This window comes from Hyalella azteca, unplaced genomic scaffold (genome assembly GCF_000764305.2).
Source record: "Hyalella azteca isolate HAZT.00-mixed unplaced genomic scaffold, Hazt_2.0.2 contig16377, whole genome shotgun sequence".
NCBI classification, from domain to species: Eukaryota; Metazoa; Arthropoda; class Malacostraca; order Amphipoda; family Hyalellidae; genus Hyalella; species Hyalella azteca.
This window is the reverse complement of record NW_025946201.1, coordinates 91,398-117,224: the sequence shown is the minus strand read 5'-3', so window position 1 is coordinate 117,224 and position 25,827 is coordinate 91,398. Positions and strand designations below refer to the sequence as shown.

The 25,827-nt window shown below is 36.1% G+C and overlaps 1 protein-coding gene across 1 annotated transcript; it reads left to right on the top strand.

The window, feature by feature from the left end:
- Positions 1–730: 730 nt before the first annotated feature.
- LOC108679905 (sodium- and chloride-dependent glycine transporter 1) lies at positions 731–23,411 on the top strand. Its single transcript, XM_018168644.2, has 14 exons — positions 731–955; positions 1,304–1,438; positions 1,609–1,653; positions 2,136–2,337; positions 4,962–5,155; positions 6,128–6,311; positions 7,433–7,535; positions 8,229–8,363; positions 8,546–8,774; positions 10,406–10,518; positions 11,124–11,199; positions 20,701–20,780; positions 22,115–22,246; positions 23,227–23,411. The coding sequence occupies exons 1-14, from the start codon at positions 751–753 to the stop codon at positions 23,257–23,259; spliced, it is 1,866 nt and encodes a 621-aa protein (XP_018024133.1). The 5' UTR covers positions 731–750; the 3' UTR covers positions 23,260–23,411.
- The last annotated feature ends 2,416 nt before the right edge of the window (positions 23,412–25,827 follow it).

The following is a 25,827-nucleotide window of genomic DNA, read 5'->3' as shown; positions in this document are numbered from 1 at the left end:
CGATGTACCAGGAAAAGTTTATAAGTCCTTGGACGACAAGTATTAGTCTCTTTATAGTATATATAGACTAATACTATTTCGACGAAGGATTTAAACTCTTCCTGAGTACTTAACTACTAATATGTGTTGTAACTAAAGTTACAAAACCATAACCCACAAGGCGTCTGACAAAAAAATCTACGTGTTTTAAGCGTTTAAACTTTGAGTTTACGTCAATTGAATATTTGTGTAACGCTTATATATTTGTCAGAGGAGAAGGCAACAGAACCTTTCACGCCCCTTAAAACAAGCCGCAATGTCAATGAACCTCTAAAATTAATACGCATTTAAACACATTACGTCACTATGAACTCTTTGGATTCACTAAAAAAGCTACAACACAGTTTACGCCAGAGCGCCACGAAAAATTTACCCTAGCAAACATTGATGACAACACAGATAGTTCTACACGACGGGACCCAAACTAAGGAAACCGTTTCCACTTACATTTAATATACAGATTTTTCATGAATGAGTCATTTATGTAAGTTGCCATTTATGCAAGTTGTCATTTATGCAAGTTGTCAGATATGTAAGTTGTTATCGTGTTATTAGTCGTAATTTAGGTCGACATAATTATCTTGTTCCAAAATGGTCTTGGCAATAGTACTGGTTTCAAAATTGGTCCCCATAAATTAAGTCTTGGTATTCCCTAAAGTGTCACTTGCATGCAACTCATAGGATAGATAAATTATAAATATTTTTGATAAAATGACTCGTCGAAAAGATAAATTCAATGTTAATGACGAGAATGGCCAAGCTATGGAGGTAGGAAATGGAGAAGAAGCCAATGTTGATCCCGACAACCGCGGCCAGTGGAGCAATCAATGCGAGTTTTTCCTGTCATGCCTCGCATACTCAGTAGGTTTTGGCAACATCTGGCGCTTCCCTTACTTGTGTTACAAGAACGGTGGAGGTGAGTATGCATTGAACGTGATTACTAAAGTAACAAGTTAACAATAAATTTTGAACAATTTAATTGAAAAATTTAGCCCCTAGCTTGTGTTTACTTAGAGTCGAATAAGGGCTATAGGTGAGCCCTCAGACAGCTAATACCTTGTTGTAAAAAATATAGCTCAGTACTCACTGCAGTGAGTGACAGAGGGCGCATTTTCTCGTCGAAGAAAACGTGAAGTCACGGACGGACAGACGGACGACGGACGGATGGATGGATGGACATGGCGAGCACAATAATGCATTTTTTCCATAAATGAGAAATTGCGCTAAAAATCAAAATTAAAGATATTTTCATCGCTCCCTGCAGCGGCGTTTCTGATCCCGTTCACCATCATGCTCCTCGTAGCTGGGATACCGCTTTTCTTCATGGAAGTCGCGCTCGGACAATACGTCAGCCTGGGTCCTAATATACTCTTCCCCAAACTCTGCCCTCTAACTGGTGGTGAGTTCCTGATACCATACACCATCATGCTCCTCGTAGCTGGGATACCGCTTTTCTTCATGGAACTCGCGCTCGGACAATATGTCAGCCTGGGTCCTAATATACTCTTCCCCAAACTCTGCCCTCTAACTGGTGGTGAGTATTGCATTAATACATTAATAATATTCTAGATTCAAATTGTATTTTCCAATCTGGTCATAATTACAGCAGCATAAGTACATGAAATAACTATTAAATTGGTTATTTTTCGACAGAATATTTAATATATAATAAATTCCAAATTGCATTGCTACGAATTTATTTATACTTGTTGATATGCGCACTTTATACAAATTTTAATACTAAATACCTCAAAGAAATTGTTACTGTATTATATTATTGAGTTTCAGTGCTCGAGAATATTTCAAAAAGCTTGGTTTAAATAGCAGAAAAAGATGAAACTTTTATCTTTTATTGCGGATTATGTAGATATTGAACCGGTGCCTCTACTTCTAAATGAGGGTCGATTCATGATAGCCTGTTAAATCAAACTTCCATCATGAAGTCCTTAACATAAATCATGATTAGTGCGCTTTAATATTGCCATGACCGTATTATAAAAATAAACGACATTATGTTCCAGAAAACCATCATTAGTTGAACTAGATATTTTTGTGTTTATCCACATTCAATATGTTTTCTTTACTTATTATCACAGGCTGTTACACGTTTGAAGAAAACGCATTGTGCCGTGACGCTTCAATGTATTACTACGCTGGAGAGTGTCACAACACGGACACTTTTTGTGGTATCGACTCCCTGGAAGCCGTTAATTCGACGCATTGCCTCACGGCGAACAACATCTCCATCAGGGCCGAGCTCGCAGTCAAGAGATATTCCGCAGCTGAGGATTACTACAGGTGATAAGTGAAGAATTCGTGATAATCCGTGCTCTTTCTCCCTAGTCTCGTAGATTCGCAGTTTCCCTACCGTGAGTACGTATGACTGCGAACTAAGAAATATGCCGTATTACTTAAAACATTATGTATTGAAATACATAGTCGTTCAAGTTCAGAATGAATAGAATGGAAAATGAAGCAATTTTTAATAGCCTCATAGAATCACTGTTTCGATTCAATTCAATTCCGAACGAATTGAACAAAAGGTAAATAAGCGCTTGCTCAAACCGGTCTGAGTAACTAATAATATGCTTTTAAAAATTACTTTTTAAAGACAACACTTCTGAACAATCCAGTGTCTTGTATGTTACACATGTACAATGAATTTCTAATTTTATTTTCAAATATTTAAAAGAAAAATTATTTTTCAACATTTTTTAAGGTATCAAAATTTTGTAAATTTTCAAAATTATTTATTCTGTCAATTGATTCATGCATTGTCTCTGACTTTGCAATTTTGCAAAATTTCAGATCAATTGGACAGTTCAAATTGTGTCATATATGGATTATAAGATTTGTAGCAGGCGAAATTATTTTTTAATTCTTTTTAATAATGAAAAAAATTTTAATTTATAAAATTATTTATTCTGTCAATTGAATCATGCATTGTCTCCAACTTTACGCAAGTTTGCCAAATTTCAGATCGATTGAACAGGTAGAAGTGTGTTAAATATCGATTATAAGATTCGTAGCAGACAGACAAACAAACAAACAAGAAGTGAAGTTAAAGAGAAGTCTTGTAAGAAAGTTACTTAGCTTATTACTATAATCTTAAACTGAACACAAACGATTTCTTCTAGTTAAGGCGATCAAACGATAGGAGACATATATATTATGCCCTAGAATAAATAAAAAATTACTGGGCATATTACTATAGTCTTCAACTGAACACAAGCAATTTCTGCTTCTGAACACGATCAAACGATGGAGACTTATTAAATATATAAAATGTTCTACCTTAGAATATAAAAAAGTTACTGAGCTTATTACTATAATCTTAAACTGAACATGAGCGGTATTTTCTAGTTAACGCGATCAAACGATAGGAGACTTAAATATAATATACCTTAGAATAAATAAAAAATTACTGGGCATTCTACTATAGTCTTGTACTGAACACAAACAATTTCTGCTTGTGAACACGATCAAACGATAGGAGACTTATGTATATTATAACTTAGAATATAAAAAAAGTTACTGAGCTTATTACTATAATCTTAGACTGAACACAAAAGATTTCTTCTAGTTAACGCGATTCAACAATAGGAGACTTAAATATATTATACCTTAGAATAAATAAAAAATTACTGGGCATATTACTATAATCTTGAACTGAACACAAGCAATTTCTGCTTGTGAACACGATCAAATGATGGGAGACTTAAACATATTATACTTTATAATCTAAAAAAAGTTACTGAGCTTATTACTATAATCTTGAACTGAACACAAGCGATATCTTCTAGTTAATGCGATCAATTGATAGCAGACTTATATATTTACAACCTAGAATAAATAAAAAATTACCGGGCATATTACTATAGTCTTGAACTGAACACAAGAAATTTCTGCTTGTGAACTCGGTCAAGCGATAGGAGACTTAAATATATTATACCCTATAATATAAAAAAAGTTACTGAGCTTATTACTATAATCCTAAACTGAACACAAACAATATCTTCTAATTAACGCGATCAAACGATAGGAGATTTAAATATATTACACCCTAGAATAAATAGATACTTACTGGGCATATTACTAAAGTCTTGAACTGAACACAAGCAATTTCTGCTTGTGAACACGATCAAACGATAGCAGACTTAAATATATTATACCTTAGAATATAAAATAATATTCGTTTAAAAATTACTTTTAAAGACAACGCTTCTGAATAATCCGGTGTCTTGGATGTTACACATGTACAATGAATTTCTAATTTTATTTTAAAATATTGAAAAAAAAAATTATTTTTCAAAATTTTTTAAGATATCAAAATTTTGTAAATTTTCAAAATTATTTATTATGTCAATTGATTCATGCATTGTCTCTGACTTTATGCAATTGTGCAAAATTTCAGATCAATTGGACAGGTCAAATTGTGTCATATATGGATTATAAGATTTGTAGCAGGCGAAATTATTTTTTAATTTTTTTTAATAATGAAAAAAAAATTATAAGTTACAAAATTATTTATTCTGTAAATTGATTCATGCATTGTCTCCAACTTTACGCGAGTGTGCAAAATTTCAGATCGATTGGACAGGTAGAAGTGTGTTAAATATCGATTATAAGATTTGTAGCAGACAGACAGACAGACAAACAAACAAGAAGTGAAGTTAAAGAGAAGTCTTGTAAAAAAATCTATAATATTCGCGGATAGAAGTTTTGAAGGCGCATCCTGTTAATAATTGTTAATATTTTTTACATCATATGATCAGATTTTTAATCATGGACTCAGTTGTAATCAGTTGTAAGAAGTCGTCAAAGAAGTTCACACAGATATTTCAATCGTGAAATGAGAAACTATTGCCAACTTTTCTTCTATTAGATGAGCAATCATGAGAAAGTAGGTTTATTATTTTCAGAAATCGAATGCTCGGCATCAACGGAAGGTCATGGTCGGACCTGGGAAGTATCCGATGGGAGTTAGTTGGCTGCTTGGCTTTGGCTTGGATCGCAGTGGCCGCTTGCCTCATTAAAGGAGTGAAGAGCTCTGGTAAAGTCGTGTACTTCACGGCAATCTTCCCCTATGTGGTCTTGGTAATCCTGTTCGTGAGAGGTGAGGTAAACTTATCAAATAATTTTGTAACAGATTAGATTAATTAATTTCCCGAAGTTAGTGCAGTAGCTAGGTGTACCAACAGTGATTTTAAACTGCTGCTTAGTGGTAAACAATGAACAAGTTCATAAAATGCAAAATTCTAAATAATTTTGATACAACAAATTAAACTTAAAATGTACTTGAATTTTTTCACCGAGCCAATTTTTTTTGTGATCGCACGCAAGTTGATTTGAACATTAACGATTACTGGACAGGCGTATACCGTGTTAAGATTTCACCGAAAACGAAATCTCAATACACGATAAATATATTTCCACCAAAAATAGAGCATAAAGCCCAATTTAAGTTTTCAACTTCAGTTCCTGACTCAATCTTTGCTCTTGTTATTGCTCGCAAAACGTGGCATTATTATAAATAAATGTTATTATGTCCTAAAATTTCAAAATCGGTAATTTTTATCAGAGCGTGCGGGTAGGAAAGATATAGCAATGAAGCCATGCAAGATTTTTGAATAAGGATAATTGATATTGAAAATATCATGATATTGAAGCAAGTGAATGTAGTGTATAGGTTGACTAAGCCAAGTTGATTTAGCGTGAGACTAGATCTTCCAATTTAGAGGGTTATAAAATGCGTAGAGCCCGTGCGAAACTGATGATAACAAAGTGGTACGTAGAAGTAATGTTTGATATGAATCGGACAAAAAATCATCTTCGTTTAATTGTATTAACTGAAAATTGTTCGAAAATGTACGCTCAAATAATTTTTTGGTTAACTGTAATTTCCTTAAGATGAGTGACAATTTGTAATAGTTGTCGCTCGAATATACTTGGGCAATATGAATAAATTTATGCGCATGTTGAGTAACAAGTTTGATGAATAAAATTTTGTTGATACATATAAATGAAATCTTTCCAAATTTGATAATCTATTGTAATTGAACTCTCAATGAAAAAGATCATTTTCCAGGTATCACACTCGAGGGAGCTTACAAAGGAATAGAATTCTATATTCTGAAGCCGAACATGAGCAGGCTGATGGAAGCGGAAGTTTGGAACGACGCAGCTGCCCAAATCTTCTTCTCTTTATCAACGGCTTTTGGTGGTCTCATCGTTTTGGCTTCGTACAACGGATTTAAAGTCAATTGCATGAGGTTAGCAGGAGAAAATTTTCTCATAATATGTAAATTGTAACCATGCTTACCGCTTACATAATATAATACATGATGACATTCAAACACATAATCGGTTGAAAATTTAGTAAATGAAAGGATTTGAGAACTCATTTTAGCCTACTCTAAGTCGAAATTTCAGGGGCATATCATTCTATGATTAATGCAGCGTTTAAAAGGGCGGCTGAATGTTGAGCTCAAAGTTTTTGTATGTGAGCCGGTGTACCAAACTTTGTCGGGAGCTTCATCTGTCTGGAGGTGTCGTTAAGCTATCGAATGAGGGTGAGTTTTGTTAATTTTTTTTTGGAATAGTTTAGAGTTGACGGAGGTTGTGCTTAAATCTGATATAAAATATAGGGGAGAAGAAAAAGAGCTCTTTACTGTTTATTGTTTGATAGTTATCACTAACCCACTAACCATGCGGGCTGATTTTCTGGAATCTAGAACGATGATTCCAATTCTGGAATGACGATTCCAGAACAGTTTGTTTCATCCAACAAATGCATAAAATAGTGAGATATTGAATATTATGTGCCTAAATTTCGTAATTATACTATCATTGTACATGAAGAACTGCATGCATCAAAACTCAAGAGATGTCTAAAGAAACTACCCTAACAAAATTTGGGGACCACCTAGGCTTCGGCCGAATAGTCACTACACCCCGCGCCTGCGCAAAGTTTTTCTGGGTATGCGTGGCCACCCGATCAAAATCAGTTTGCGGTCAGAATCTCCTACCCGACTTTATAGTCGCCTAAGAAAATGACAAGGGTTGTCCGAGCCGAGTCGTATCGAGCTAACCAGCTGCCCAGAGGCTGCCTGTCGAACCCTGAGCCGAAGCGGACACAGAGAAGCTGATTTACGTGCTCCCAGAGTCCTGGGCGGCCAAAATACAGGATCGCACACGTCTCTAAATTTTGTTAGGCTATTTCGTTACATTTATTTATATTAATGTGCAACTGTTGAATATGTGTAATTAAATGTGTATCTATTGAAGTTAGAACAGCCTAGGGCATCAAATGAATTCAAAATGGTAAAATAAGGTCACTTATATTCCACCGCTGATAAAAGAAGTGTGAAAAGTTCTGACCTTTCATTTTCAGAGATGCGATTGTGATTGCGATCAGCAACTGCGTGACGTCAGTGTTTGCTGGTTTTGTTATATTCAGTATTCTCGGCTTCATGGCAACGTCTGCTGGAGTCGAGGTAAGATTCGAGGCTGAACTCGGAGAATTGAGTGAGTCAATATGACTCATTCGGGCTAGTCGAAAATGCACGCATTTTCTGTTTGTCTTTCTGTCGGGCATTCGTTTCATAACTGACGATATTGGTTCAGAGTGGCATCATATAAGAAATGCATAATCGAGAAACTTGAATGAGTCATGAAAAAAGTAGTCAGTAATACTCATTTTATTTTTATTTATTTAGTTTGTTACCAGCCTAAAAATAATATAAATAGCGCCTGTTTATTTAATTGGCGATAAAGAAGTATTGGTTCATTTGTTAAAGGGACGACGCATGATATTCGGCGATCAGAGAATATTAAATTTGTAGTGAATTTATAGAATTGTAGCGGTGACAGCGTTGATAACGCTATTAGACCTGTCGCTGATCCTGAACATGTAGAATTTTCACAGCTTGTTGCGCGTCTCAACCATTCATCTCACTGCTCAAATTTAGCTTTTCTCTTAACCGCCCGGCCACCTCGCCGATTTTGACCAGAACTGTTGCATGGAAGCTGGGATCGAACCCACAACTCGATTCTTCAATCATTGTACACTAATCTTCAAACACTGAGCCACCCTGCATTTACCCTCTAGCTTTTTTTGTGCTCTGAACTGCAAACTGTGGTCCTTCCTGCATTTACCCTCTAGCTTTTCCTGACTCACTGACCTTCAGGTAACGGATGTGGTGTCGTCAGGGTCTGGTCTAGCGTTCATCGCATACCCTGCCGCCGTGACCATGATGCCTCTACCTCCACTTTGGTCATGCCTTTTCTTCGTCATGTTCGTCATTCTGGGACTCGACTCCCAGGTAAATTGTCTTCCGAACTTTCCGGGAGTAAACACATCATATCAAAAAATCTCTTCTTGAAGTACTTCCAAAATCCATACATCGGTTAAAGTGAATTCTGAAACTTCATTCCGAAAACTTTTTTAAAACAAGATATTGATTCAATTTCCGTGATGATTGCCGTAACTTGATTTTCTTTTCAGTTTTCGTTGGTTGAGACGCTAACATCAGCAATATATGATCAGTTTACGTCTCTACGAGAGCACAAGCCCCTCGTTATCAGCACCCTCAGCCTCTTCATGTTTGTCATCAGTATCGCCTTCTGTTTGGAGGGAGGATTGTATGTTTTCGAGCTCTTCAACTGGTACTCTGGATGGTTGTCCGTCATCATTTACGGAATTGTGGAACTATTCACAGTCACGTATATATACGGTAAGTCAAACGTCTGAATTGAAATAATTGTGTAGACTAATATTAATTTCATTATTGCGTCAATAAATATTCAACAGAAGTGATATCACACATCCTTTAGTGTCATGACTAATTATGCAAGCGAAATAATTCCAATAATCGTGCTGGTAGGATTTAATTTTGATCAATACGAAATCAATTGCTTGCGCATGATCAATACGACCGAAGCTATCGCAAATTAAAAAAACGAAATGTCACTGCCAGCTTTACCGTACCAAATTTGATCGCCCGATTATCGTTTGTGTAGAGCTTCAATGCAAGGCTATGCTTCTGAGGCGGTAATGATTTGCATCAATCTTTGTAATATCATCTAAGCATCATCTCGCAAAGTATACACACTAAAATCTACAGAATCCAGGATGATTCTGACTAAATCTTCCGACCTTTCCGTTTTTGCAGCATTTATCTGTGTCTTTAATCCCAAAATTTAAATATATATAAACCTGCCATCGTCTTCAATAACGCTTCATCGGACTTAACAACTTCACAGTTACTTGCATAGCGATTTAAATGTTTTAACTTCCATTAATGTATCAAACGCGATGATATCTTGCATTCCAGAAGTTAAATTTGTGTCGTTCTTTGGGACGTAATGGTGATTTGGCGCGTAATCCCGTATATACATAGTGATTCACGGAAATATCACGTTTTGTATTTTGAGCCAAACAGCCAGATATTGTAGGAAAAGGGCGGGAAGTATTTAACACAAAAGACAGGGTCATGAAGTTTTGTGCCCCGCCCAGTCAGTTGTCACTATGCATTGGACAAGTGAGTAGCGTGCGTTTGCTGTCGAGGCGTATTTTTCTAATGGCCGTTTTGCAGAGTTGTCTCCGTCTCAGGAAACATTTAGCAGAGCGTCTCATCTCTCTGAGAGGTGGCCTTCTTTGGCCGGCCCGATCCCCTGATTTAGCTCCGTGTGATTTCTTTATGGGTTGGTTTATCTTGAATCAAGTGTTTACAATAACTGTTCAAGGAACAGCGAACAACAAGGAACCTCATATGACGAACAACATAGCGAGTTGAATGTCAATATCATCTCTAAAACTAAGTGATACAAAATTTCAGGTAATGTCTCTTTCAATACAATTCATATTGTTATGATATCTTCAACAGTTTTTTATTGATCTTTGAAGTCAGGGAGTTTCCGTGAATCAATTTGTCATTTAGGTGTGTGTAACACTCCAACACATTATTTTGGTCCTCGATTTTTTTTACCTTTTCCAACTGCAGTTAACATATATACGCTTGAGTTTTTAAGCTGTTTACTAAAAATGTTAGTATGATAGTAAAGATAAATCATGGTGGTTTGAAGGTTAAAAACTGCTATATATATATATATCTAATCCAAATATGTCATGCTATTTAACTGCACATTTCCGGCTTGGATGTTGATTTTAAACTATGATACAACTGCATGCTTTGTCTGATTTCAGTAACTCCGATGCTCATACGAAGTAGATTCCCTAAGCAATGCCAAGATACATCTTTGCACGTAATCCCGTATTAATGAATCCATGATTGAGGATACCTCTAAATTTCATTTACTAAATGGATTTTATTTATTTATCATATTTTTGTCTCTATTATTGCAGGAATTGATCGCTTCATGAAAAACATCCGAGATGAGATGGAGATCTACATGCCAATGTTCCTGTATGTGTACTGGGCGGCCTCATGGGCTGTTTTATCTCCTATTGTGTTGATGGTTAGAAATTAACATTGTTAAGATACATTTTCTTGTCCTCCTGACACTTTTATTGGGATAAATATTTGAAACGCATGTTACTCGTACTCACAATAGCTCCATTTTTGCCCCATCTTTACTTTGCATAATTCTTTGACTCATCTAAACAGCTTAAGCAAAATTAAGCTCATTGGGTTGTAGAATGTATATTGTATATCTAAATTTTCTGCCGTATATAAAAATTTTCAATTGATCTCGATTAATTTTTAATTGCTGTCGAGTAATTTTTAATCGATGTTTAGTTTTTAAGTGATGTCGTGTTGGAGCGGCCGCAGGCAGGGCGCGGTACATTTACGACCTGTAGATGATTTGCAGGCTGTAGACTGGATATGGTGGCTGAAACCCAAGCTATCTTCTCCCGGATGTCATAGCGTAACTGGCATCACCAATTAACGTCATAAAAACCATAACCAATAAATAAAAAATAATGAATTGTGATGCTCAATTATCAGTCCTTGGTATATGTTAAGATACCTTGTTAAGAGGATTCGTTTTATTCAGACATGCTAAACACAACATTAAGCTAAAGATCCAATAAATGACTAAAATATTTTGTAATGTTTCAGACGGTGTTCTTCTTTGCGATTTACTCCTACATTCCAGCTTATTACGAAGACTACGTATATCCTCCCGTAGTGCAAGGTTGTGGATGGTTACTTGTGGTGCTGCCTTTACTCAGCCTCCCAGTGTCTGCTCTCTATGAGATATTCTATAATAAAAGAGTAAGTGGTAATTAACTTTGTCTAGGGAATAATAACGAATTGCTCATGCAATTAAATTAATTAATTAAATTAAATTTACTAATTAGTCTGTTTTTGATATTAAAAGTTCAAGTATGAAGAACTCTAAAATTTGAATTCTTTTACAATAAAAGTCTCAGGATAAGAATTTAACAAAAACGTATGAAGCATTTTTATTATTTTTTTTTGCGGTAGATTAATACCGTTCCTAATTTATTCTTTATACATGCATGGTAAATAGCTTTGTTCTTTTCCTTGTTTGTTAAAATAAATCTTCATACCTAATGTTTGCTTTAGGTAGAACAATTCCAGCCTTAGGATGGCATCGGGTGATCACTAAATCGTTCCCATGACGCGTTCCTCAATCGAGCGAGGCGAGGAGCAAGCGTTCGTCAGGTTTTCCTTCCATTTGATGCAATTTAAATTAACTGAATTGGTGGAAGCATTCTAAGAGATATATTCATATGTCATTGAATTTATTTAATTAGTAGTAATTAAAAAAGTATTCATTTAAGCAAAGTAACGTCGGGAAATAATAAATGCTCTCTACAATCAATACGTGTAAATAAGTCTACCAGCATCGAGCTGTCCTTGTCGTATACTTACGTATCACGTTCTCAATTGATACTTAATATAACATGAAAGATTATCATTAAATTCTATGATGTTAACCAAGAAAAAGCTCATAATTTACGGTCATTTGTCATGTGGACATTGCATTATTTTTAATAAATAATCATTATATTAGCAGATACAATGCCTTATATTATGAGTAAAGTCGATTTTGAATGTGAATGCACTAAATGTGGTATCCCAAAAATCGTTCAGATTAGCACGCGAAGCACGAAAAGCGTACCTAATGCAAGGGCACTGGTTTGATTTCAAGGAGAAAATGAAATGAAATGTCATATAAACTTATCGTTAAATTCGACTAAAATGTCCCTGTTCTATCGACAAGTCCATAATAACGAAAAAATTTATAGCTACTGATAACATGGTGGAATAATTTGATCTGTTTGAAAAGTTTGAAAATTTAGGCCGAGAAAATACCCAGCTACCATATGGGATATGACATGAGGAATGAGGATAGACAGTCAAACTTCCAATGCTTGTAGTAAATTTTTCCTGAAAGGCTGCAATAGCTGGCCACCGTCCAACCGCGTTCCTCCGCAGTAATGATGGCGGCAAGCGGCGTTGTGCCGACCAAGCCGCCACGCATCTCCAAAAACAATAAAGGTTTCAGTTGGTAGAAGCTCAACTGTATTCAATATTTGTAAGTTCTTATACTAAAAAAAGCTTCATTACTTCTGCACAGACATTCAAAGAGATGATATCGGCAACTGAAGATTTCAAACCAGCACATGAACTGCGGAGACGTGAGCCGAAGACCGAGCCAAGCATCCGCTACGTTTACGACAACGACGCCTACGCCAACGGCGAATGGTGATGATTTCTTCAGGCTCTCAATTTGCTTGGGCCCGTGGCCCTTTCTTCAATACGAAGCCTTGAATCGGTTACGACCTTTAACGATGATCATGATCTGGACTTGGTGATGATGATGGTGGTGGTGGTGATGATGATGATGGTGGTGGAGATGGTGGTGTTGGTGGTGGCGGTGATGGTGGTGATGATGATGATAGTGACGTTGCGGTGCCACTATAAGGAAGAGCGGAAAAGAAGATTCAAGAGGCGTCATAAAATGGTCAGAAAGAGGGAAGAGAGAATTGGAAGTCAGGTACCAGTGAAAAGTGTTACTTCACAGGCCACACCGGGACATGAGTTTTTTTGTGATGACATTTTCAACAATATTTCATATTGACGAAACGTGGAAAGAATTTTGTAGGCCTACTCAATTGGTAATTAGGCTTAAAATAAGATGCCATTTCTCAATTAGATGTGATTTCTATCTGTGTCTTTGATCGTGAATATGTACATCGTGTTTGATATGTTTGATCGTGAATATGTACGTGAATATGTACGTGAATATGTACGTGAATATGTACGTGAATAGTACATTGTCAGCGGACCTGGAATTAAAATTATATCTTCCGAACATTTCACCTTTAATTGACTAAATTTTAAGCAGATTGTTCAATTTCTTTCAAACAATATTTTGTGCATAGAAAAGCGTTTAATGCCTCTTTTTATAGAAGTCGATTTTTTTTCGTACAAGCAACAAAGCACATTTTCTTAGCTAAACGCATGCATAATTGAAATGCTAGCTACAGATATATAGATTGAGTTACAAATTAAAATCAAGTTATGATTTCGCAGTAATAAAAAGCTTCTGAAATTTAGTTACAAGAAATCAATCTCAATGAATATAAAATTCGCTAAAATCCACGAAACATACAGCAGGCAGTTGCAGCTGACGACACTGTGGTCACCCACGTCTTTTTTGTTGCTCTAAGTGAAAGGAAAAGCTGTATCTACTGAAAACATAATACGGTTCAGATTGCAAATTTATCCGAACATATAAGATATATGTATATCATTTGTGGTTGGTAGTTTATTTTAATGGAAAAGTAGCCTGAAATGAAATTCTTTACTGAAGCAATTCCATTCAGATCAACTGTACTTCTCATTCACTTGTACCGCAGGAATCTTCAGAAATTTTTTAAGAAGATTAGATATAAATCGAACTTTACCCACAGACTTTTACCTCCATATGATGTTGATTCTAAAACATTTTAATTTCCAAACCCTTCTTGCCTGGACAGTTTTAGGGTAATACTATCAGCCATTGTCTTCAATGGTAGAAATGTCATCGTATTTAAAGATAGTAAAGTTATAGGAACAGGTTTGCCTTAAAGTTCTGACATACAGTTTTGGTAACATATAATCGCTTGACAAATGTCGTCGTATCTTATTTTTATTTAAAAATTAAAAAAATTCAAAAAATTCAAACCAGTAAGACATGGTTGCTGTCAAGGTTAATAAATTAAATTTTTGAATGGGAAATAATTTACTTGCGCGAATTTTTGCCTCCTGAATCTCTTCTCTAAAATTCAATGTGTGTTTGAAGAAAAACAGTAAAATTTATTATATTATTTGCATGTAGTACACAGGGAGCATATGCATTCCTAATTGATATCGTTAGGAATATGTGTACGATTTCTTGATAAAACTTCAATAAAATTATGATTAGGAATTAATTTCGATTACAAATGATAGTTCACGCACACAAAGGAAATATTAACCGAGAACGGCGAATATTTGATCACAGTTCGTATTCGGTTAGCAAATACAGTCAATCTCTCGTCACGAGAGATCGTTCGACTGCTCAGCAAAGTAACAACGTCATTTGATTGTTTTCGGTAAACAAAATAGCCTGTCAGCCTTTTTTCACTCTGATAGAGGCACGTGCTATACTGTATGTTGTATTATATTATATGTTTACTTTTAAATCCAGAGTGCGGAGGCTTTTTGCATTTTACTCGTAGATTCGAAATCACCGTTAGTTCCACGCTAAATAATTAATCGGTTCAGCACAGATGCAGGTTTGTAAGGTACAGTTGGTGGCGCTGCTGCTGCTGTTGAGCTGCGGCATGTACAGTCACGGTAGCAAGATCCTCGTCATCGCGCCGCTTTCAAGCAAAAGCCACTGGCAATTTTTTGGCGAGATCATCAAAACCCTCGCCGACCATGGACACCAAGTGAGTATTATAAAATGTAATTAGGATCATAAGTATTACCAGCGTAAGCATGACGTTGAAACTAAAAATGTGCATTGTACAAAGCTAACTCCCTGGAGAACAGCATACCAGAAACCTATTTGAATTCAGGTACACAAGCTTCATAAAATTATAGTACAATCTATCTTAAAATAATAAATTTAACAACCTACATTATGCCATCCCACTCCATGGGTGGTTAGAATCGGGTTTCCATAAATTTGTTTTTGTTATCTCCCTTCCTCGCAAAACGTTTTGTGGCCGTACGTGCAATGACTTCACATTCAGTCGGTGACCAGAAAGTTCCCACCAATTTATTAATGAACTGATATAGCAAGAATATTTTTCTGTAATGCTGACTTGATAGGAATACGTACAAGTAATTATTTTATGAATGAATTACTCTTTCAAATGCATACAAAGCTTCACTTGTGAAGCGGCCTGTTGTAAGCGAAAGCCGAGGTAACTCAATAGCTAACCCTTTCCTATAGGGTTAGTTATCGAAAACTGGAAGAAAAATATCCGTTGCTGTCTGTCCAATCCAGATGAATACATGGTCATGATGTTGCGATTACTAATTCTGAACATGAGAGAGGTCGGGTTAATTATCGTGCTATCCTGCATCTAGTAAAAACGATTTGTAATGAACTTGCAAAAATTCTGTTTCATTCAATAAGGCGCAAGCTGAAAGCGAACTTGGTAAACAAAAAATTAAATCTACGGAAGAAGACTTTATCATGAACTCCTGCCGGTACAGGATGTCTTCGTTCATGAATCCCCAAAGCCTAGAGACTAACGTGTGCTCAAGAGCTAACTTGATGCCAGCAACCTTAATAAATTACTTCACACACGTATCATGAATAACCTAACCTATGGATACCTTATTCATGATTAATATAAACAGATATCATGACGATGACTAGTGAATTTTTTTATTTTTTAGCTTACCAATTTCGGCCGTTCTCTTCTCCCAAATAAAAAATATAAAGATCAACTGATGAGCAAGCGAAGCCCATGAATGGGTTGCTCACGACACGATCGCGTTGTACAGACTGACCTGGAATGCGTCTTTCCTGAACACCAATACTTAACATCTGAAATTAAATTCACAACCTTGCACCGATGAGGTCAACTTACATTTATTTCTAAAAAGTATTAACTTGCCTAAAACTGGGAATTTTTCAGGTAACGTCGCTGACGTCGATGCCGATGATCAGCCATGACAACGTCACCGAAATAGACATCGAGTTTGACATGAGCTCTCTCTTCCCGAACACATTCGAGAACCGCGGTTGGTGGGCGGGCATTAACATGATGAGTAAGGTACCCGGAATGTGTGCTGAAGCGTTGTCGAGGACAAAAGTGCATGATATTAAAATCGCAGAATACGACCTGGTATTCATCAGCCTCTTTGTCAATGACTGCTTCTTAGAACTTTTGGATAACACAGAAGTGAGTGTGGGTTGGGTAATGTCTATAGTAGTGGCGAAAATTTTGAGATCAGAGTAATTAATTTTGCCCGATTTCATTTTTGTAATCCTTTGATTCGAACTTGGTATTTTTACTCGGAAGGCAATGCACTATTCATGATTTTCTTCTTATTCCAGTCTATGTACATAAAATTTTCTGATATTTCATTAAAATTGGTGAATAAACAACTGCTAACAATGAATGGTGTCGATTATAGTTGTCGTCTAGTTTAGCCCTCGATCTTTGGCTAGGATATTCGTCTAGATCATGCTTGTATTGGGGTTGAAGGATTGAGGATTGTTATTTTTGTGGTTTACATTTTTTTCGAGGTCCATCGGCATGTGGGGATTTATCCCAACACGAGGAGATTAAAATTATCTTCTGGTGAAATAATTTAACAAGTTGTTGGAGTAAGAAATTCATATTCGCAGGTTCCAGTGATAAGCATGAACCCGAACACACTCTTCACCTACGCTCATGACCTCGTGGGAAATGTAGATTTTCCTTCTTTCGTACCCTTGATGGGGTTACCCATGAAGCATCCTATGACGTTCACACAACGCCTCCTGAATACCCTTGCCAATCTCTTCAGCTACGCAGTCACCAAATTATATTACCTTCCAAGGTGGGTGCCGACAGCCCATCTCTTTACGAAAAAAATTTGTTAAATTAACCAAAGTTTTTATTTTTTAACTTTCAATGCTTAAAGGTGCTCCCTTGGGCAGCTGCAATTTGGTGAAGACTTAATTCTCACTTTTATGGAATTAAAGCCCTCTTCCTTATATAAGCTAACTCTTAGTGGTAGTTTCTGTAGTGAAGAAATGAAGTAATTTCAGGCAAATTTTATGTTACAAAAACTAAAACTTACTTCAGGCTGATATATAATCCTCAATTTTATAGAAAATCCTAAAAGAAATTGATGAAATCACAAAACGTACTATATCGAGTATAAACAACAATGAGGCATCCAGAAACATCAATTTATTTATAATTTTGTTGGACCTTAAGCCAGAAAATATTTTGAAAATGTTGTGAAAGATCCCAGTTAAAATTTAGGGCAGGGAATAGAGCAGGCCGTCGCCGGCTGCAGAGCCGACGTAGAGACGCGACATAGCCGCGATAGAGCAGAAATGTCCGCTTTAGAGACGATATCGCCAGCCGCGTATCAGCGCTAATTAGCTGGCGCCACATCTGCAGTCCCCTGTCAAGGGAATGGCTTGGTGAGTGCTTCATATTCGACTGTTTACGCCCGCTACATATACAGTCTAGCAACGAAATTAATTCTTTCTATTCATTTTAATTTAACAGCTTGAGCTTGACTTATTCCCACTTGGCTGTTCAATCTTATTCACAAACAACAGTATTGAGACATTAAAATTTTAGTTCAGGACTGAATATGGATTAAATTTTTCGCTTTCATTATTCACTCTCAGTAATATGATTGGATTGGTCCCCCTTATTATGCTTTCAATCTTTTATGTGTCGAAATGATCATCATTTCATCTTTTAAGTCATTCTTTAATTTATTGGAGCACTCAGATATCCACGTTGTCTACGTAGACTTAGTGCTTATCAAATAATAGGGAGGCACTTCCTTATTGATGAAGCGTTCCATTAGCCGCTAATCGTGCAAAACCATTCCAAACTTTATAAATTTCGCAGTGATCTTATTCCGCAGGTACCAGATCTACAACGTGGACGTCTGGCTGTCCTTGATTGTGATCTCAATCGCGTGTCTCTATTTGGACATAAAAATAATAATTGCTCTGGTGAGACGATGCTGTTATAGGACCAAGACCACCGGTGACCTCAAGAAGAAAAAAGAGTAGCCTGTGGTTAACTTGGTAATAGAAAGGGGTCGCTAAACCAAATGTAAAGCTCAAGAAACTTCTATACCTAGAACAAGCCTTATAAAAAGTGAAGTAAAAGACTATTTTGAAAATCAAATGAAATTTCAACAAAATGTAACATGAGTTACGAATCCAATTTAAATGATATCTACTTTAAAATTTCATAGTTTTGCGACAATTTTAGAAGAGTAGACCTATTGAGGGCAGACCGATTCTCCTTTTTGAGTTCCGTACGCAGTTCAGCATTAAAGTACGTGGGCTCTTGGAATCCAAATATAAAATAAGAGTTTTACGCAATTACTCAAGCTGCGAGTGTTTATTTTAAGTGAAGACATTTTTGACTGAGAATATTGTATACAAAGCATTTATAATGTAAAAAATTACTAAATAAAATTTTCTCTGATTTTGTCAATGGTTCAATGATTCAATGCTTCCTTCAATGGATCAATACTTTCAGATGAATCAGGACTTCTGTGTGAGAATGCGAGCTGTGATATAGGTTTTTATAGCACAGGTGTCACTAAGAGAAGTACGTCGGAGAATTTACCTACATGCTCTAGCTTAATTCTAGCATAGATGCATTCACTGAGACAGCCACAATAAAATAAGCTCAGATCATCGCGTATTTATTAAAAATTCACTTATAGCCCAAGCGATCATGCAATCGTTGTAAGATTATCGCCTAGTTGTAGAAAATTTCCTCATTTATGGAAAAAAATTCACTATTGTGCTCGCCATGTCCGTCCGTCTGTCTATCCGTCTGTGACTTCACATTTTCGTCGACCAGAAAATGCGCTCTGTCACTCAGTGCAGTGAGTACTGAGTTATATTTTAAAAGGTTGAACGGCTGCAGAATAGAAGTGTTGACACAGAAGAAAGAGGCCCATAAACTAAGTTGAAATCAATTTGGGAGTCGTTTTACGATCTCAATTTTGGAAGTCGTACCACGAGCTCATATTGGACATTTTGTTTTACCAAAATAGTTCCTAATTTTTCGCATATCGTGTAAGCAGAAAAGAATTCATCTTGCACTCAATTTAACCAAAACTCCCTTCAAAAATAAGTAAGCAGTCCTTAATTGCTAGTAGATATATTGATACACTTGATAAGAGATGATAAAAGAAACAAACCAACATATACATCAAACTTTTCATATACATTAAACTTTGAGCAAAATGCAACAAGTGGTTCAGTGGCTCGTTCTGAAAAATCCAGAAAACTTCCTCTTTCCAACAATCTTGGCTGAATTAGTTCGCGGTAGGTTATTATTCCAATACATTATTTTTTGTGATCGACTTGTTGCTTCGCTACAAAAACCTGCTAAACATGTTCGCATAATCGAAATATCCAGCAGCGTTACCAACTGGTATATACCAGATTTCACAAATCAGGTATTTTCTGACGGTGTCTGGTATGAATATTTTAAATCTGGTATTTGTGCCTAAATCTGGTATTTTTCTGGTCTTTTTTTACTTACTGCATTAAGTTCCACCTCTGAAATTTGAACTTCCCCCCAGCGTAGGCATGGATTATATCGATTACCTTCAGAGCAGTGCGACTAGAGGTTTCCCACCATTTTTGGATCCGCGAGATTATCGCTTGATAAAATAACTCCAATCTAATTGTTAACATTCAACAAAAGAGCTTACTGCAGTATAAGCACGAGAGTGATAACTCTTGATTGATTACTGATCAGTGATGAAATGGCCTATGACGAGTAAGGTTGTCGAAACGATCTCTGCGACGCAAGCTCCACCGTTTCTGTTTGCTGGCTTTGAATTCTGGAGTGTCACTTATTAGAGCGTCATTTGAATTCTGGGGTGCTATTCAATATTTCACTGATCTTGAAAATCATCATCCATTCATAGAACTGGCTGACTGCTGCATCACTTGTCTACTTTTACCAGTCTGCAATGCATTCGTGGAGCGAGTGTTTCCACAAGTTACCTACGTGAAAAAATAAGCAACAAAACAGAATTTCAACTGAGGTACTGGAGTCCGTTCTTCGGACCAAAAGCTACGTAGTTGCTCAGCCGCAACAAGTGATGACACCCGAAATGTTAGATAAATGCAATATGCAAGCATGTTCAAAAATAAGCAAGAGGAAGATGACCTTTTTCCGTGTCTTGTTCATCTTGAGTGAAGGGGAAGAAGTGCCACGCAGTGATATAAAGGGGAACAAGTGTTAATGTAATCAAACACAGGAAAAGAAAAGTGCCGAAATATTTCAAACAGAGGAGAAAATATAACGTGTTCAATTTGGTTTATTATCCGTCAAACCAGATAAATGAACAGCAAAAAAGATGAAAAATTACTTTTCTGACGACTAGTTTCATCAAATTTTGAGGTATTAGTCTGTTTTTGAACAATAGAATTTCTGGTATTTTGAGCTGGGCAATCTGGTTCAAGGTTGTGGATGGTTACTTGTGGTGCTGCCTTTACTCAGCCTCCCAGTGTCTGCTCTCTATGAGATATTCTATAATAAAAGAGTAAGTGGTAATTAACTTTGTCTAGGGAATAATAACGAATTGCTCATGCAATTAAATTAATTAATTAAATTAAATTTACTAATTAGTCTGTTTTTGATATTAAAAGTTCAAGTATGAAGAACTCTAAAATTTGAATTCTTTTACAATAAAAGTCTCAGGATAAGAATTTAACAAAAACGTATGAAGCATTTTTATTATTTTTTTTTGCGGTAGATTAATACCGTTCCTAATTTATTCTTTATACATGCATGGTAAATAGCTTTGTTCTTTTCCTTGTTTGTTAAAATAAATCTTCATACCTAATGTTTGCTTTAGGTAGAACAATTCCAGCCTTAGGATGGCATCGGGTGATCACTAAATCGTTCCCATGACGCGTTCCTCAATCGAGCGAGGCGAGGAGCAAGCGTTCGTCAGGTTTTCCTTCCATTTGATGCAATTTAAATTAACTGAATTGGTGGAAGCATTCTAAGAGATATATTCATATGTCATTGAATTTATTTAATTAGTAGTAATTAAAAAAGTATTCATTTAAGCAAAGTAACGTCGGGAAATAATAAATGCTCTTTACAATCAATACGTGAAAATAAGTCTACCAGCATCGAGCTGTCCTTGTCGTATACTTACGTATCACGTTCTCAATTGATACTTAATATAACATGAAAGATTATCATTAAATTCTATGATGTTAACCAAGAAAAAGCTCATAATTTACGGTCATTTGTCATGTGGACATTGCATTATTTTTAATAAATAATCATTATATTAGCAGATACAATGCCTTATATTATGAGTAAAGTCGATTTTGAATGTGAATGCACTGAATGTGGTATCCCAAAAATCGTTCAGATTAGCACGCGAAGCACGAAAAGCGTACCTAATGCAAGGGCACTGGTTTGATTTCAAGGAGAAAATGAAATGAAATGTCATATAAACTTATCGTTAAATTCGACTAAAATGTCCCTGTTCTATCGACAAGTCCATAATAACGAAAAAATTTATAGCTACTGATAACATGGTGGAATAATTTGATCTGTTTGAAAAGTTTGAAAATTTAGGCCGAGAAAATACCCAGCTACCATATGGGATATGACATGAGGAATGAGGATAGACAATCAAACTTCCAGTGCTGGTAGCAAATTTTTCCTGACAAGGCTGCAATTCCTGGCCACCGTCCAACCGCGTTCCTCCGCAGTAATGATGGCGGCAAGCGGCGTTGTGCCGACCAAGCCGCCACGCATCTCCAAAAACAATAAAGGTTTCAGTTGGTAGAAGCTCAACTGTATTCAATATTTGTAAGTTCTTATACTAAAAAAAGCTTCATTACTTCTGCACAGACATTCAAAGAGATGATATCGGCAACCGAAGATTTCAAACCAGCACATGAACTGCGGAGACGTGAGCCGAAGACCGAGCCAAGCATCCGCTACGTTTACGACAACGACGCCTACGCCAACGGCGAACTTAAGGTGATAGTCGAGGGCATGTTTTCCGATTAATCGATCTTTCTGGGGCCATACTTTCAAAACTCGCTACGTGAACGTAAATATTTACGCTCTATTTTCTTGTCTATGATTGGTGGATTTTGCTTGAAAGGCCGTCAATGATTGGCTAATGAACTTACGATCTCTTAACTTTTTGAAAGTATAGGCCTTGGTATCTTTTCCGATCGATAATTTTAAGGAATTTAGTGGCGCTCATTGTTTTATCATTCCTTATGCAAATGCATCATCAGGTCAAATCACACCAGCACCATGCAAAGCAACGATGAATTAAGATTGTGAAAGTTTCTTGATCTTAATCGACTGAAAGTGTGATAATAATTAAATTTAAGTTCCACCTGAAGTGGGAAAGCATGAATGAAGTGGTGTTTATGCAAGTATATTCTCCATGAAATCTCAATTTAGTTTAGAACCATTTTTCGAGTCCCGAAAATGGTTCTGGCCAATTCTTATGCCTAAATTCTGACTCAGGCAGCATAAATAAAAATTAGATAATTTTGGCCTTGCTGATGCGAGGAATTTCTTTACTGCAGAAAGCCTAAAATTTAGTTGAAGAATCAACATGATCAAAAACAACTTCCATATTATCCCGCGATAACGCTCGAGTGTTATTTTTCAAGTAAAGAATTCGTTGGCGAGGCGAAGAAAATTTCAAGAAATGCGATTGTTCTGCGAAATTTGAACAGTGGCCGACACAACACACATATTCTCAGCTTGTTTTGAATAATCCATAAAATTTTCTCTTGCCAACAATCTCTGCTCGATTGGTCCGCTGCAGGTTACTATTTCAATACCTTATTTTTTATGATATACTTATTGCTTCGTTACAAAAACCGGGTAATAGTGTCGACATAATCGAAGTGTTCAATGTTCCTGATGCCTCGCAATATTTCATAATCATACCGAATAGAAATTGACTTAAATTGAAAATACACTTTCGCTTTCAGGTTGAAACCGGCGCTCGGAATGATCATTGGTGATGATTTCTTCAGGCTCTCAATTTGCTTGGGCCCGTGGCCCTTTCTTCAATACGAAGCCTTGAATCGGTTACGACCTTTAACGATGATCATTAGCTGGACGTGGTGATGAAGATAGTGGTGGTGATAGTGATGATGATGGTGGAGATGGTGGTGATGATGATGTGGTGATTGTAGTGGTGGTAGTGGTGATAATGGTAGTGACAGTGCGGTGCCTTTATAGGGAGGAGTGGAAAAGAAGGTACAAGAGGCGTCATTGAGTGGTAAGTAGGGGTAAAGAGAAAATTGGAAGTCAGGTACCAGTGAAAAGTGTTACGTCACAGGCTACATTTTAATTTCCAAACCCTTCTTGCCTGGACAGTTTTAGGGTTATACTATCAGCCATTGTCTTCAATGGTAGAAATGTCATCGTATTTAAAGATAGTAAAGTTATAGGAACAGGTTTGCCTTAAAGTTCTGACATACAGTTTTGGTAACATATAATCGCTTGACAAATGTCGTCGTATCTTATTTTTATTTAAAAATTAGAAAAATTCAAAAAATTCAAACCAGTAAGACATGGTTGCTGTCAAGGTTAATAAATTAAATTTTGGAATGGGAAATAATTTACTTGCGCGAATTTTTGCCTCCTGAATCTCTTCTCTAAAATTCAATGTGTGTTTGAAGAAAAACAGTAAAATTTATTATATTATTTGCATGTAGTACACAGGGAGCATATGCATTCCTAATTGATATCGTTAGGAAGAATTGTTATTCTAATTAGCTTTCCTATGCATACAATTCATGGTGCACTTGCTTGGTTTCAAGTTATACCTTCGTTCAAGTCAATCGAGGAAAAAAACCGTGTACAGGTATATGGATATTATGTACCGTGTTGATAATGCATTTTATCTGATTAGACCTTGCCATTATCTCTGATAATGACTATCATCATTAAAGAATAGCCAGTCTCTTTCCTTCCATAAAACACACACGCAGTGCACCGGCATTGCTTGGTCTTACGTTGAGCTAAGAAAAGGTGATTTTACTTTCAACTTTGGTGAAGTTGATCGCGAATAATGTTAGTCAATATGAGCCAAAACAATAAGTTTGCATTGATATTGTATCATAATGATATTGTTTTCAAATAGTGCGTTAAGACCAAATGATTTCTTAGCAATATAACCTCTACTGAAAAATCTTGCCAGCTTCACAGTTTATCTTCGACAGTTTCGTGTTGCCCGCTTGCCGAGTGTTTAAGTAAATCAGCCAAGTAAATAGTCGAAAGCAATGAATTTACCAATGCAGGATCACCAATTTAGTGAGTAGTCAATATATTTCAATTGCAGACTTCAGTTTCCAATTCTTGTTCAAAAATCTATGAAAGCAATCTTGTTAGAAAAAAAATTTAAAATTGGCTTTGGGAATCTATAATTGGGTCGAGGTCACTACAAGTTTAATTTAAACGTATAACTCAACTAAATCTGCGTTAAATAAACAAAGGATTTTCTCTGAGGAACGGCTTTAAACTTTCACGATTTTTGAAAATGTCGTGGTTGTAGAATTGTCCAGCATGCCCTGAAATTATTTTGGAAAATAAGTCATTTCTGAGCGGTAACTTCCATCTTTAATTTTTAGCTAATGTAATAGAAGACAATTAACTGTACTGTTAATAAGTTTTTTCAGCAGGCTGGTTCTATTATAAATTCAAAAGTTCACGATTAGTGGAGTGAACAATCTGGCTAACGAAAATGGTACACATGTTATCAACCAAATTTTCACGAAAAATAATAGTTATTAACGCCAATAAATGAGCTTGAAACTTTTGAAGGCATTAGACCTAATTGCGTTGTATAAACTATACAAAGATTCTAAATTGTGTCGTCGGAAGCACCCAATACGAAATCTTAATTTGAAATCTCAATAGGTCACCTGGATGTAACCATTCTTGTCGTGATTGCGCGTTGCTGCACGAGTTGGGTGCGAAAGTAGTCTGTCAGCGGTATCTGCATCCTTGATGCTCGGCTCCTCTAATGCAATAGCCAATCTAATTAACAAGCTAAGCCGCTCTATTGTAGAAGTAATATGAGGTCGACTTATTCTGGAGCGCAAAATGCGGAACTGCATTTAAAAGTTTGGCAGCATCGCATATAAAGTCGTTTGGTTCACCTTTCTACCAGATTTCAGAACCGAAGATAAAATCATTGGAAAACATCGATTTTATGTGAATGACAAAATTTTGAAAACATTTCATGAATAAAACTTTCAAATCGTTTAATGTTATTAAACAGGAGCAGAGAGTTGAGGGTTCGAAACCAGTAACTATATTGGAGAAAATTCTGATCGAAATCAGTAAGTAAGGCGATATATCTGAAGTTAGAAGTGGCTGACTAAATGATATCAGTGATAATATTATTATTTATCTCTTTTTTTTTTCATATTAACTTCCTAGTCAATTTACGTTCTTACTCTCACTGCTATTAGCTTTCAAGTCAAAAGGATCATTTTGCTCGCAGATTAACTGTTGCATCATGTGTGCGATTTCTTGATAAACTTCAATGAAATTAAAATTAGGAATTAACTTCGATTACA

Bases quoted from the DNA above. Each gene is read 5' to 3' on its own strand.
- LOC108679905 (XM_018168644.2), top strand. From the start codon at position 751: ATGACTCGTCGAAAAGATAAATTCAATGTTAATGACGAGAATGGCCAA. The intron at 6,312-7,432 runs GTTAGCAGGAGA...TTTCATTTTCAG, and splicing joins TTTAAAGTCAATTGCATGAG to AGATGCGATTGTGATTGCGA. The intron at 8,775-10,405 runs GTAAGTCAAACG...CTATTATTGCAG, and splicing joins CACAGTCACGTATATATACG to GAATTGATCGCTTCATGAAA.